This window comes from Canis aureus, chromosome 28 (assembly GCF_053574225.1).
Source record: "Canis aureus isolate CA01 chromosome 28, VMU_Caureus_v.1.0, whole genome shotgun sequence".
Classification (NCBI taxonomy): Eukaryota; Metazoa; Chordata; class Mammalia; order Carnivora; family Canidae; genus Canis; species Canis aureus.
This window is the reverse complement of record NC_135638.1, coordinates 25,841,713-25,856,609: the sequence shown is the minus strand read 5'-3', so window position 1 is coordinate 25,856,609 and position 14,897 is coordinate 25,841,713. Positions and strand designations below refer to the sequence as shown.

The 14,897-nt window shown below is 39.7% G+C and overlaps 1 protein-coding gene across 9 annotated transcripts in view; it reads left to right on the top strand.

Annotated features, from left to right (window-relative positions):
* Window positions 1-14,897, top strand: part of ADHFE1 (alcohol dehydrogenase iron containing 1) — a 42,843-nt gene that overhangs the window by 11,858 nt on the left and 16,088 nt on the right. For 6 of the 9 annotated variants that reach the window (XM_077876746.1, XM_077876745.1, XM_077876750.1 and 3 more), the window contains 6 exons: window positions 618-723; window positions 4,046-4,198; window positions 6,176-6,274; window positions 10,298-10,376; window positions 10,561-10,657; window positions 13,239-13,396. In XM_077876746.1, the coding sequence (XP_077732872.1) occupies window positions 618-723; window positions 4,046-4,198; window positions 6,176-6,274; window positions 10,298-10,376; window positions 10,561-10,657; window positions 13,239-13,396 (692 nt within the window). The remainder of the gene's footprint in view (window positions 1-617; window positions 724-4,045; window positions 4,199-6,175; window positions 6,275-10,297; window positions 10,377-10,560; window positions 10,658-13,238; window positions 13,397-14,897) is intronic. The other 3 variants (XR_013367241.1, XR_013367240.1, XR_013367239.1) reach the window with 1 other exon arrangement.

Genomic DNA, 14,897 nt, shown 5'->3' with positions numbered 1-14,897 from the left:
CTACATTATCCTTCGACATTATTAAAGATAATAGTAGCCAATACTTGAGTTCTACCTTATAGTTTTTCAGAGACTTTTATGTAATATTTTCTAATATGATCCTTTTATCAGCTATGAGAGATAGAAGCCCTATATTGTTATGATCTAATCTAAACAGAGAACTCAGAGAGACTAAGTGACTTGCCCAAAGATACATAGAAAGTTGCAGAACCAGGACCCAAACCAGTAGTGTGCTAGTAAACCAGCTCTCTGGAATTTAATCAGTAAATAAGCCCCAACTTGTAGTACTAGCCAATTTCTTTGATATAGATACTCCCACCATAGCTTGTGACATCATTCAAACCAGAGCTGGGAAGAGATGTGCACACTTGGCTCTTTCAAACCAGAAGGAGCTTCATATCCACTGAAAAACCTAGATTTCTGACTCCAGATCTCTTTCCACTCTTCTTGCTGCCTCCCATCATGAGAATGAATCTCATCTCATATTTTTAATTTTTAAGAATAAATTGTTAATAAATTGTTAATAAATTATTAATAATTGTTAATAAATCCTAAAATAATTTAATTTTTTTAATGGTGTCCATACCTATAGCCTCTATTGAAAATCCCTGTCTTAGGCATTGCTTCGCGAGCCATCAAACCAACACTGGGACTCATCGATCCTCTGCATACCCTGCACATGCCTGACCGGGTGGTTGCCAACAGTGGCTTCGATGTGCTTTGGTAGGTACTGGGGTCATCTGGAGGGGCTTTTCCAGTACCTAAGTCTATGGACAGTATTTTCTTGCTAAAAGCACTTGCTTTCATTCATTGATTAGTGTTCCACAACATCCTCAGCTTTGGCCATCATTATCCACTTTCCTAGATGAAAACATGGAATGTGTAAAGGCTGATGACTAGGTGAGTTCCTGGGTGAGCCACAGACCCGCTGTTCAGGATAGACCATGCCAGCCACAGCTGCTGCCACAGGGACAGAGCGAAAGGAGCAGTTGGAGCTGGCGGGCAGACCCACAACACCTGCCTCTATGGCTACACGAAGCAGGGAATAGCCAGAGATGCCACAGCATAGAAGAGGGCAGGAAAGGGAGCTAATATCTCCTGAGTTGGACTTTGCTCACCGTGGCAGCACATTACACACCTCACTGCTTCACCACAGCTCTGCGCCATATGAAAAAGAAACCAGGCTTTGAGATGTTTAGTAACTTCCCAGCGTCAAAGTGCATGCTCCATTGGTCTCAGCTGCATGTACTGATGGATCCCTGAGTGCTGTTCCTTCCAGTGTCCTCACAGAGACCCACAGACACTTCACACTGAGCAGGTCCCAAACTACCTATTTCATCCACTTGCATGTGTTCATTTTTTGACATTCTAACATCTCCGAACTGAGAACACATCCTAAAATCTGTGGTATGACAGTATGGTTTTCTTCCTCAGTGTTACCTTTATTTTAATGGTGTGTCTTATAATGCATGGCATCTTAAATTTGATGAAATCTGATAATTCTCTAACCACCACCACCACCCTACCACCTCACAGCTTCTCCTGAGTCCCTTAACTATGAACTTCTTTGTCATGCCCACATATAACCAGTATTTCCTACCACTTGTCCTGCTTGAATTTCTCCTGTCTGCTCCCTCCTCTTGACCCTCATTGTTCCCACCTTGGTTCATACCTGCCCAGCTCTTGCTTACATAATTGCAGTAGTCTCCACATCAGTCTCTCTGTTTCCATCCCATAATCCTTCCATCTGTCCTCTCTACTGGCCTCAACAAGCTCTAAGAATGCAATATAATCATCACACATATACACACATGTGCACACACATACACACACCTCTACCTGACAAGTCTTACAGTGGTTTTCCATGCCTAATGCCTGAAGGCCAGGTCTCTTTGGCCCTGGAATGTTCCCAATGCTAGCTCTTTATCTGTTTGGAGAATTCATCTTCCAGTTCCACTGGATCATTCTCTTCTTGATGACTCTTCTTCTTTGCTGATTCTCCCCCTTTCCTCCTCTCAAGTACAACTGGCCAATCCATTCTTTGCTCTTCCCCATTGTGTGGCCTATACATTCTTTCTAGGACATTTCCACTTCTCATGTCTATTTCCTTCACTGCACTGTGAGTTTGATGAGGAGAGGACCATCTTATTGACTTCTCCATTCCTGCCCCTTGGCACAGTGACTCTCACATCATAGGTATTTGGTTGATATCTGTCCAATAAAATTCATGCAAACAGAAAGTAGCAGAGTCAGGATTCACATCTAGATCTACCCAAGTCCATGGTCTGCTTTTTTCACTACATTATGTTGCTTGCCAAGAAAGCGGAGAAAATTTTATCCAACTCCACCCCGGTTAACATTGTCAGTACTTTGAAGAGTCATCCCTAATAACTTGGAAATAATAGAAATAAGATTACCCTCTCTGATTGGAAATTACATACTAAATAAATAATAAACCAAAACAGTCACCTTTAAGTGAATGACTCATAGGCCCAAAGACTTCACTGTCAATCAAAGGGAGAGTGGTCCCAGAAGAAAGGAGATTGATGGTAGTTGTCCTTCTGAGTACTGTTTGAGGGAGAGAACACCTAGCCTGAGGAATCTGCCTTTGAGGCCAAGTGGCCTGTTCTGAAGCTGGACACACCCATGTATTCAGCTTATAGGCAGGTCCCTCTATTCGGACTCCATAGGCCTTCTGATCATCACTTGGCATCCATAGGACCTCATGTTAGGGAGAAAAGATGCCATCAAAAGGCTTAGATGTCTGTGCCCCTCAGTTGTACATTTCCTTGTATTTCTCAGTCATATCAATAAATCAATCAATCTCAATAAATCAGTAATCAGACTTCTAGGTTCTACATACAGTTTTTGTGAGCTCAACTCTGGGAGTCTGACCCTGAGAGACAGATCTGCTCTTGATCTCAGAATTGAGATGCATGCAGGTTAGGGGTCTGACTACACCTCAGTGGACTCACTGCCACCCCATTCTCCTGACATGGATGCCTCATTCTTGCATTGTTGCACAGATTCCACAGATTTAGAACCATAAGGCCACAGCATCCATCTACCAACTTTACTTAAAATTTTTTTCAACGGTTTGTTCAAAAGCTGTTATCTGCTTCTCATGTATAGAAGAAATTCTCCATTTTAAGACTGAATTATCGTGCCCAAAACAGTTCATGTTATAGTGTGCTCCCAAAGCATCATTGATCTAGATGGTTATGTGTTTTCTTTATTAGAATTGATGGCAGGCCAGCAGGTGAAGGAAACTCTGAAACTTGGTTCTTGAAATAGCCAACCTTTAGTTTAAGGCATGTCAGAAAAAAATTTGAATTTTTTTCAGGGTAAAAATTAATAATAATGGTGAATTGTAAGTTTTACAACAGACTATTCTAAGTTATTATTTTAAGTGCTTTACATGTACCACCTCATTTAATTTTCACAGCAGCACCAGGAAGACATATTATTATTTGCCTTGTTTTAGAGTCACAGGGTAGGTAGTGACTTACCCCAAGCCCTCAGCAGGAAGGTCTTGTGGCAAGATTTACAGCTGACACCAGCATCTGTGTTCTCACCCCCTGCACCATACTCTCAATAGGAGGCACAATGTAACTTCAACCCTCCTTAAGTAATATGATATTTGATCAGTACAAGGTATAAAATGGTAAATATATTAGCAAGGAAATCATTTTTTAGATTCAGTGCTTTTCTTCATGACTCAAATATATAAAAATTTTTATTTGCACTAGAGATTTATTTGATTTATTTGCACTAGAAAGGAGTCATATGTAATCCAGTAACACATACTGGTCAAAAAACACTGTAGTGCTATTCGTATAAACTTCACTGTGTTAATTTCTATAATAAGCAATGACTGTTGGAGGCCAAAGTCTGACCTGGTGGGATGTACTGGGATTATCACTGCTACATAGCATATCTGCAATGGAATGAATACCTAACATGTCCAAAAGAGTTTGTAATCTGAATGGAGGGCAAAAAAGAGAAAGGTACTTTCAATCTATGTGTTTCAAATATTTCCTGTTAGCCATGCCCTGGAATCCTACACTGCCCTCCCCTACCACATGCGGAGCCCTTGCCCTTCAAATCCTATCACTCGGCCAGCATATCAGGGCAGCAACCCAATCAGCGATATTTGGGCAGTCCACGCACTACGGATCGTCGCTAAGTATCTAAAGAGGTATGTGGCCCAGAGGAGACAGAAACAGAACAGAAGGGGCGCCTCGTAGGCTCAGTCAGTAAAGTTTGCAAATCTTGATCTCAGGGTTGTAAGTACAAGCCCCATATTTGGTGTTGAGATTACTTAAAAATAAAATCTTAAAAAAAAAGAAAACAGAAAAACCACATTCCACCCTCACATAAAATGTAGTATGCTAGATCCGGAAATATCCTGAGCAAGTCTGTTCATCAAAAGATCAACCACTGGGTGTAGAGGAGCACCAGAGTCCAGCAAGCTCCAGAAAGATGAAAAGGATGGGGAGGGACGCACAGGAGGACAGATGAAACCTGAATCCTTCAGTCTGAAAAGGCAAAGGCAAAGGAACAAAATATGAGCCCCTGATTTCTGAAAGTTGCATATAGAAGGATTATTCATCAAAGCCTCGAAATGAGAGCTCAGGTGAGGGGAGATGTCCTTTGAGATTTGGCTACCCCAAGAGCGGAAATGAGACCCAGAGAGGCAGATGTTGGTTGTGCTCATGCAGGCCCTGTCCAAAGGCACACAGAGTCAACCAAGTAAGCAAACTAACATGAACTAAATTTAAGAGATACATGTATAGAGTTAGGAGATATAAAAAGCTTTCTAAAAGCTTTCAAAAGATTTATGAATGATGTAGCCATGACTGGCTCCTAAGAGAGCAGAGATATACTTAGAAATATACTTAGTATATCTAAGAGCTATACTTAGAGATGAAAGCCAATCCCTGAGACATTAAGACCTATGTAAAGTCAGACTCACTTTTATACTTAACATGTAATGGAGGGAAAGAACGCATCAGGTTGGACCTGGATGTGAATGCAGTGTTTCCTCTGGCCCCGAGCTGGAAACTGTACTAGAGAGGGAACACAGACCACATTTTATAGTAAGAGCAGGGGAAAGGAACACAGAACTGTTTCTGGAAGCCATCAGGGAGCAGGGTAGCGTTTGACTGGGTAGATGCAGATCCAGATAATGGTCAGCCAGTGTGCATGACAAGGACAGAAGGCTTGGCAAAGCACAGTGAAGGGTGAGTGGGTAAAAAGAACAGGGAAGGCTAAAGCCTCATCATCTGCTCTCTTTCATCTTGTTATTCAAGGAATAAGAAACTAGCACTGGGTTTGGAAAGGAGCCACAGATGCCTAACCATTCCAAATGAAAGGAGATAAAAGGCTGTAGCAGTCTTACTTCATAACAGGAACCCTTACTCCAGGCAAAATCGTGAAAAGCAAGCAAGGAGTGGTTTGTCGTTCTTGGCAGTCTTAGGCTTCCTCCCTGGAGCAGGATTTCTAAGCAAGTGTGTGCAGGATGGTTTAGCTGCATCTGCAAGGGGCCTTTGAGAATTTGCTTTTCCAAAGTGGCATTGGGACATCTACAGCAGGCAAAGCCTTGTCCTACAATAACATCCCACTTCCACAATGATAAATATTAAAATAACATGTAACTTCCACAGATATTAAAAGAGGCCTCCAGAGGGTTCTGTTTGGGGCAGTGTCACAGAAAGAAAAACAGCAGGGCAGGCTACCATTAGCCTGCAGGCAGCCCCAGGTGACCAGGACTCATTTCAGAGAACCAGTCTGGGCTCTGTGCATTCTGAGTATATGTTTACTTGAAGTCCATTCACAGCTGCCGTCAAGATCATTGACAAATGAAGAAGAAGAATGAGTCTCAGGGCACTTTCCTAGAGTAGCTCATAATCCAAGGGTCAGTGCTTTGCTTCCGCTGGCACTTTTATCACATGAGCAGCCTGACAGCATATTTATTATGCCTTTGCCCAAAACCATTGATGAGAAAATATGTTTCCCTTCGGTTTTCGTTTAGAAGACAAGATGTCATTTGAATAAGTTGCCTAATTTTTCTTTCTACCGAGTAGAATTTCTTTTTTCCCAGATCTTTCCCTAAGGCAGCTTTTTATTCAGTAGGAAATGCCAACGTTGATGTAAGTATTCATATCATCCACAGGGCTGTCAGAAATCCTGATGATCTTGAAGCAAGGTCTAATATGCACTTGGCAAGTGCTTTTGCTGGCATTGGCTTTGGAAATGCTGGCGTTCATCTGTGGTGAGCAATTTGAGATTTTATTTCTTCACCTAAGCTATTGCTTTTATTTAGAAAAGCATTAGCATTTTTAAAATGTTTATAACTTAGGACAAGTAGTAAGATCTAAATATGCCATAAGAAGAAATTTAACTTAGGGTCCTGAAATATTTTCTTAATTCAAATGTAATTTATTGGGTCATAGATTTGTTTTTAAGTTGTTTTTTTAAATAAACTCTACCCCTAACGTGGGGTTCAGACTCATGACCCTGAGACCAAGAGTCACATGCTCTACCGACTAAGCCAGCCAGGCACCCTCATAGATTTTTTTTGGTAACAGCCTTATTGAGATACAATTCACATACTATAAAATTTACCCATTTAAAATGTATAATTCAGTGGGTTTTAGCATATTCATAGATTTGTATAGCCATTACCATATCAATTTTCAAACATTTGATTGACCTGAGAAGAAATCCCATACCCCTTCACTGTTACCCATCAATCCTCCTATAACCCCCAGTCTTAAGCAACTACTAATCTACTTTCTTTTCTTTTTTTTTTCATGGTGAAAACCCTCAGCAGATTAAGTTTATTTTTTTGTATATTTTTTTTATTGGAGTTCGATTTGCCAACACATAGCATAACACCCAGTGCTCATCCTGTCAAGTGCCCCCCTCCGTGTCCGTCACCCAGTCACCCCATCCCTCCACCCACCTCCCCTTTCACCACCCCTTATTCGTTTCCCAGAGTTAGGAGTCTCTCATGTTCTGTCACCCTCACTGATATTTCCCACTCATTTTCTCTCCTTTCCCCTCTATCCCCTTTCACTATTTTTTATATTCCCCAAATGAATGAGACCATGTAATGTTTGTCTTTCTCCAATTAACTTACTTCACTCAGCATAATACCCTCCAGTTCTATCCACGTTGAAGCAAATGGTGGGTATTTGTCGTTTCTAATGGCTGAGTAATATTCCATTGTACATATAGACCACATCTTCTTTATCCATTTGTCTTTCAATGGACACCGAGGCTCCTTCCACACTTTGGCTACTGTGGACATTGCTGCTATAAACATTGGGCTGAAAAAAAAATAATAATAAACATTGGGCTGCAGGTATCCTGCCATTTCACTGCATCTGTATCTTTGGGGTAAATCCCCAGCAGTGCAATTGCTGGGTTGTGGGGTAGTTCTATTTTTAACTCTTTGAGGAACCTCCACACAGTTTTCCAGAGTGGCTGTACCAGTTCACATTCCCACCAACAGTGCAAGAGAGTTCCCTTTCCTCCACATCCTCTCCAACATTTGTTGTTCCCTGTCTTGTTAATTTTCCCCATTCTCACTGGTGTGAGGTGGTATCTCATTGTTTTGATTTGTATTTCCCTGATGGCAAGTGATGTGGAGCATTTTCTCATGTGCTTGTTGGCCATGTCTATGTCTTCTTTGGTGAAATTTCTGTTTGTGTCTTTTGCCCATTTCATGATTGAATTGTTTCTTTGCTGTTGAGTTTAATAAGTTCTTTATAAATCTCTAATCTACTTTCTATCTCTGGAGATTTACTGTGGATATTTTATGTAAATGGAATTATATAATATGTGGTCATTTGTGCCTTTAATTTAGCATAATGTTTTCATGGTTCATTCATACACACATCAATATGTCATTCTTTTTTATTGCCAAGTAACATTCTACTGTATGGATATACCACATTTTATTTATCCGTTTATCAGAAGATGGACATTGGGTTGTTTCCACTTGTTGGCTATTAGGGTAGCCAATACTCTTACTTCATAACAGGAACCCTTACTCCAGGCAAAATCATGAAAAGCAAGCAAGGAGTGGTTTGTCGTTCTTAGCAGTCTTAGGCTTCCTCCCTGGAGCAGGATTTGTGTACAAGCTTTTGTGAGGAATACTCAGTAGGAGTGGAATGGTAACTCTATGTTTAAATTTTGAGGAACTACTGTTGTTATCCACAGCAGCTATACCATTTTACATTTACATTAACAGTGGCTAAGGGTTCTGACTTTTCCACATCCTCCCCATGTGTCATAGATTTTTGAAACCTCAAATATAAGAATTTTTATCCTAATCTCACAAAAAGAAAGGGATCAAAATCTTTGTCAGTAGCCTAGAATTGACTTGTTTGATCAGAACTTTACTGGTATGATGTCTTAAAATTGAATACCCGTAATCACTGAGAATTAAAGAATAGGCTTTTGCTATGGAGAGTACAGTGAAGTCACCCCCAAACTTGGCTGCTGAGAGCACAGATTGATACCACCATTCTAAAAAGCAAGTGAATGGGGTGCCTGGGTGGCATGGCTGGTTAAGCACCAACTTTTGGTTTAAGTTCAGGTTGTGATCTCCTGGTTGTGGGATTGAGCCCTGCATTGGGCTCTGGTCTCAGCATGGAGTCCACTTGAGATTCTTTCTTCCTCTCCCTTTGTCCATCCCACTCATATTCTCTCTCTCTTTCTCTTTCTCAAATAAATAAATCCTTTAAAAAATAAATTAATAAATAAATTAAAAGCAAGTGAACAAAATCTATCCAGAGCTTGAAAACTATTTATATCCTTGGGCCCACTAATTTTAGTTCTATCAATGTAGCCTAAAGAAATCATCATCATATGATCAAAGTATTTCTTTCTAAGAATATTCACGTAAGTTGTATGTATAATTGAAAATTTGGAATCATCCTAAATTTCCAACAGTTTGGGAATGGATAACTGAATCGCAGTACTCAGAGAATAAAATAAGGCTATTGAAAGAAATGTTTTAGAAGAATAGGAAATGATATGGGAAAATATTTATAAAGAATATTAAATAGCAAAAGCAATGTTTGAAACTATGTATATACAATCATAAATTAAAGGTATGCATCAAAAGACTAGAAGAAATATCCTATAATGATTATCTTTAAGAAATAGGATTATGGACCATTCTAATTTTTACAAAGAACATATACAACTCCTAAAAGAAATCAAACTAAGTTGTTAGATATCATTAGAAAGTTACTTTTGAAAGCTACATGAACCCTTTCGCATCATGAAAACACACTAAGCAATGATTTTCCAAATACTGTGAAACCCAAGAAAGGTAAAGCACTTTCCTAAGTATCCAGCATTTCAGAGAACCAGTAGCTTCTGCTTCATCTCACAAAATTTGGTAGGCAAGGGATACCTTTTTTAAATAAATAATCATGCAGTTCCCCAGAATACTTTGTCTTCCTATAAAATGTAAGTCATTTGCTGAATAAGCCCACATAATCCACATTAAAAGATTTACAGACCATTATACTATTGTAAAGCATTTCATTTTCAAGATCTTAATAATAAATATATAAGCTTCTCACAATATATATCTCTGGGTATGACTAATAAACTATAATATAGTCCTGTTTGTTCACTAAGAATTCAAGAGAACATAAAAAAAGTTTTTTTTCAAAAACAAATTAAAAGAATCCCACAAAAACTATGGTGCCTTTTCTTACCAACCTTTCAAACTACAATACCATTTATGATTCAACTCTATTAGTATGTAACATTTGAAAGGATGTATCAGTTATTGATGGGACAGATCACTGGAGGGTCCAGCTTGCATTCTAATGCAGCACATCTTGGCTCATAACACACCCACATTGTCAGCTTGTATAGGAAGAGCACACTGCCAAGGCAAGTGCAGAGCAAAATAGAAAACACATGCCCTGAAGCTTATTAAAGAAATTTCAAAGTAAATTCTTGATTTCTTCAAGATCATCAGGTTATCAATGTGTTTGTGAAGCAATTTCTGCAACACTTTTTATGACATACAATCCTATAAGCATTTGAATTTGAACATTTCAAAGGTTTTGTTAATGATTACTCAAAATGTCCGATGCATAATAATATATTGTTGTATCAAAGAAAACAGAATGTATAACTCCCTTTGTGAGATAATTATATTTTCAAAAGACTGTTAAGGACTCTCCCATAAAACTATCTTTGTTTTGCTAACTTGAATTTCTGATATCTATATGTCAACATAAGGACTTTCTTTCTTTTCTAGCCATGGAATGTCTTACCCAATTTCAGGCTTAGTGAAGACATATAAAGCAAAGGATTATAATGTGGATCACCCACTGGTGGTAAAATCATAATAAATTATTTAATTAAATTTCATATCTTTGCAGTTGCCATAAATGTATTTATCAAATATATTTGTCAATTCTTGATTGCTTGGAGTATAGGGTAAAGTAATTTAATACCTAGAATATGCAGGTTAAAGACCTAACTTTGCACCATTGGTCACCATATTTTGTTTCTTTTCAGCCTCATGGCCTTTCTGTGGTACTCACCTCCCCAGCGGTGTTCACCTTCACAGCACAAATGTCTCCTGAACGGCACCTGGAAACGGCAGAAATATTGGGTATGAACCAATACTCATAAATCTGTGACCCGCATGTGTGGAGCATTTCATAGGGTTGCTTCTGAAGATAAACCATAAAGGATAATAATACCCACAAAGTTGCTTTGAAGTAGTTTAGTAATAAAATGCGAGTCACCTGCCTAAAGTCCTACCTATCATTAAAATTCTGTAATTTTGCTTCCAATAGTCCATTAACAATAAAATGAAACCAAATATTGCTGATGTTAAATTTGTAGTGATAATATTTCTCTTCTTTTCATCCCCAAAGAACATGAAACTCTTTACATAGTGTTAATGTTGCGAATGGTTTTTCCTATCAAGGTGATAAAATGAATCTAATTCAGGAAGTAACTGTGCATTCCCAGTAATAGAAAATCTAAACAACTAGAAACTTTATTAAAAAGATCCCAAAAGAAGAATTTTCTTGGCTACTCTGTAGAATAGAGTGTCTTATAACAAGACACCTACAGTGCTCTTTGAATCTCACAAGAAATAAAATTATATTCAGGCTAGTAAAATTTTTCAGTAATTTTTCTATGACGAGAACTCTTTTAAGTAGACTTTGAGTATTTGATTAACTTTCCAAACATTTTATTCCCCTACTTGTGTTTAGGGTAGGAAGGGAAAAGCAAAAAATAAAACTTCATTATGCTCTTCTAGCTCCAGCCGTTGGAGAGGTTATTTCCAGGAAGGTAGGCATGACCACAGACTCCTTCTACGTACACTTCTTTGACTCCCTTCTCTCTCACACTGACATTTTGTGCTTTCGCAGAGTTCCAGGTGCTGTGCTGTGCTGGGAATCCTAATGAGAGACATGCAGGGTAGAAAAGCAGTGCAGGGGTTTCATTTTCCTGGGCTGCTGGAAATACGGTGCGAACCTTACCAAGGACCTTGTGTTCCTTTCGCCTTTTAGATGGGGGTGTTTTTCAGCCATTTTGGGGACTCAGATAGATGCCTTGTAAATATGCAATGTAAGTAGGAAGGAGCCCAAATAGTAGGATGGATGTATGGTAAGTGGGAAAGTCTTAGAGAACTCAAAGTTAAAATTCCAGGCAACCAACAACATCACTGAGAAAGCAACCCCTCTGATAGACAAAACTCAGAGTAGAAGAACCCTCCTTGCATAGGAAGTGTTGTTGTTATTCCATATTTAACCATTAAATATTTCAATTTCCTATGTAATCTTATATTTTCTTAGCTTTATACCAATTTATTCTCTTCCCTATCCTTTCTTTTTTTCTAAAACACTTCACAGGAAAACACAGAGGCTTTGATGGTGTGTTTTATGGCAGCAATCCCAGGAACATAAAAACCTCATAAACCTTGTATCGTGTGTCACCTTTCCACCTAATCCATATTTCAGCTGCCGCTATGTAATACAGACTGGTCTTGTCATGCACGGTTTACCTTCCATCCACCCTCTCTCCCAACTAGCCCCATATCTGGTTCTATTTATACATTTTCCTGGATTACTAAAACAGTTCTTGCTGTCGTAGAAGAAAAAGGTTAAGACTAATAGTGTGCTTCAGTATGGAGGTAAACTATACATTCTAGTCTCATTTTGAACAATACAGAGAAAGCAGACTCAACGTGAAGCATTCTGAATAATAATTAATGCCACATCTGTCTGTCAAGTGCTTCACTTCCTGGCAGTGAATGTGTTTGACTAAAATGGATGTGGGGCTGGAGTGCTAAGGTTCTGGGAACTGTCACTGCTACCCTGCCTGAGGACAGAACCCCTAGCTCTTCCAGACTGTCTCTGTGATTAATTTTTAATCATGTCCAAATTTTGCCCTTACAAATTTCCAACCCTTGGCGATCTTCTTCCCCCTTCACCAACATCATTATTACCTACGTAGGAAATACTGTTTTCTGAGAGTCTTTATGTTCTTAGTTCTGTCTGACTGGTTCTGTAATGTTTATTTAGAGGAACCCACCCTGCCCCTTGGCAACAGAGCCCCAAATAAAAAGTTTTATAGCTATAGAGAGGAAATATTTCCTTCCCTGGCCACATAATCCACTTTTGTCACTTTCCTCTGTTTGGGCAGTCAGTGCTGGAGCTTTTGTACCTCTATATGTCCTTGCCTCACAAGGTGTTGCAGAGGGTTGGTCTTCTTTTCCTAAGACGTTGCTGTGAGGAAAGACATCGAACACCTATACCTCTAGATGTCAGCAAATCCCAAGCCTTGAAAGTTATATAAGCTGTGTTTTCTCCTACAAACACTCCTTCCTCTTCATCCAAACACCAGCCTTCTTTTTTGGTCTCCTCCCTGTGCTTCTTTTCTTGGCTTAGTTCCTCTTCTTCCCACCACACCAGGGGCAAGCAGCCCATTGGAAATGTGAGAGCCAAGTTAGCCCCCCGCCCACCAGCCAACTTCTCTCTGCAGAGGATCCTGGGGTTCTGCAGGCCAGCCTGGCCCATCTGTGAACTGCGGAGTCGATCACTGGGCTGGCCTCCATGTGGTGGCACAGCAGTAGCCTTGTCCTTGGTGGTAGGGAACCAGCGGTAGGCTATATATTCATCTATCTTGTGACTGAATTATACAGACTCTCTCTACAGTCAGCACTTTGTGTCTTCTAGGAGCTGACACCCGCACTGCCAGGATCCCAGATGCTGGGCCTATTTTGGCAGACACACTCCGGAAATTCTTATTCGATCTGGATGTTGATGATGGCCTAGCTGCCATTGGTTACTCCAAGGCCGATATCCCAGCATTAGTGAAGGGAACTCTGCCCCAGGTAAGAGATGCAGTGCGTCCTCTCTCCCTTCTGAGAAGCACAAAGCTTGGTCCATTTGGGGTGTCTTGGGGAGAGAAAAACCTAGGGGTCCTCCAGCAGCTTTCAGGTCTCCTCCACACCAGACAGCAGCGTTTGTCTTCCTCTGAGGGAAGGGGCCAGTCTCCCTCATCTTTATATTCTTCCATAAAACTGTGGCTTTTGGGAGCTTTTATGGTGTAACTGAAAGGATCTCTTATAAAAATTCAAGGTGAAAGCAACCACATTTTTCTTGAGGTATGGCAAAATTTCCCTTTTTACCACTTCTCCTCTTTTAAGAGTCTTCTATAAAACTATGTGAAGCTCTTCCAAAAAGACCACTGATATTATTTTATATCATAAAGAGTTATAAATTCCTACTACTTTGCAAAAAATGGGCATGGCTTTAAATCAGTACTATTACAAAATCACTTCTTAATGAATCTGGGAGAGTGCATATTTTATACATATACGTAGATATATCATCTGTGTCACTTTGAGTCTTATTTAAATGTCGCTAAAGAATTTAAACTGAGCTGCCAACCTTTATTGAGTGGAATCATAAGTGATGTAGAGTTTCCCCTCCAAGTTTCTCCTGAAGAGAATTTACACTCCCATTGGACCACTCTTACATTTTGGATCAGATACCCATGTGCTATAGCATCAGATCCTAATAGGATCCTAATAGTTCACTGCAATTCACCATAAAACAGAGCCAGAGTCATGAGCTCTTGGTTTGGGGACCATACCATGCTCACCATGCCCAGAGTATTCACTTAGTCCCCCTGTCTAAAATGGGGAAGACGTGGGTTACTTAAACACTATAAGGACTCGAGGGCAAGGCACTTCTACCCAAAATGAAGGCAGACATGGATGTCTCACTGACTTTGAAACAGAGTTAACAGCTGGAATATCCACACCACACTGATTCCTGCTTACCACAAGTAGCAGTGCTTTTCCTCAACCCACTCTGGTTAAACAAAGGCCTCACACTAGCTTCTTCCCCACTTAGCAGCTGCTTAGAATGTTGAAGACCTCAACTCTCACGTAAGATGATATGTGTATGGATTGGGTTAGCGGACTCATATGTCCTCAGGAGGTAGGTAGGTAATAGCAATAAACAAAGTCATTTAAAGCAGCAGTGAGTGGTGGGGATTTTAATGAACTGGAAAGCTCATAATTCATCTCATTGGGTGAGTGTCTTTTCAGCTACAATTTATTATTCCCAAGCAGAAGTTCAGGTCCCAACATTGGTAGAGCTTCCAACTTAAAAAAAAAAAAAAAAAAAAGGAATCTGGATGTTTGTATTGTATTCCCTGATTACCCACTGTACAAACTAAACATGACCAATTGGCCAGCAATTTCCCTGACTTAGACTCAGGCCCAGTAGCCTCAGTCGTATCTACAAATATAAGTGAATAAGAAAAAGAAACATCTCAAAGTGTAGCTAGGATAACTCATAAACCCTTAATGCTAATCAACAAGC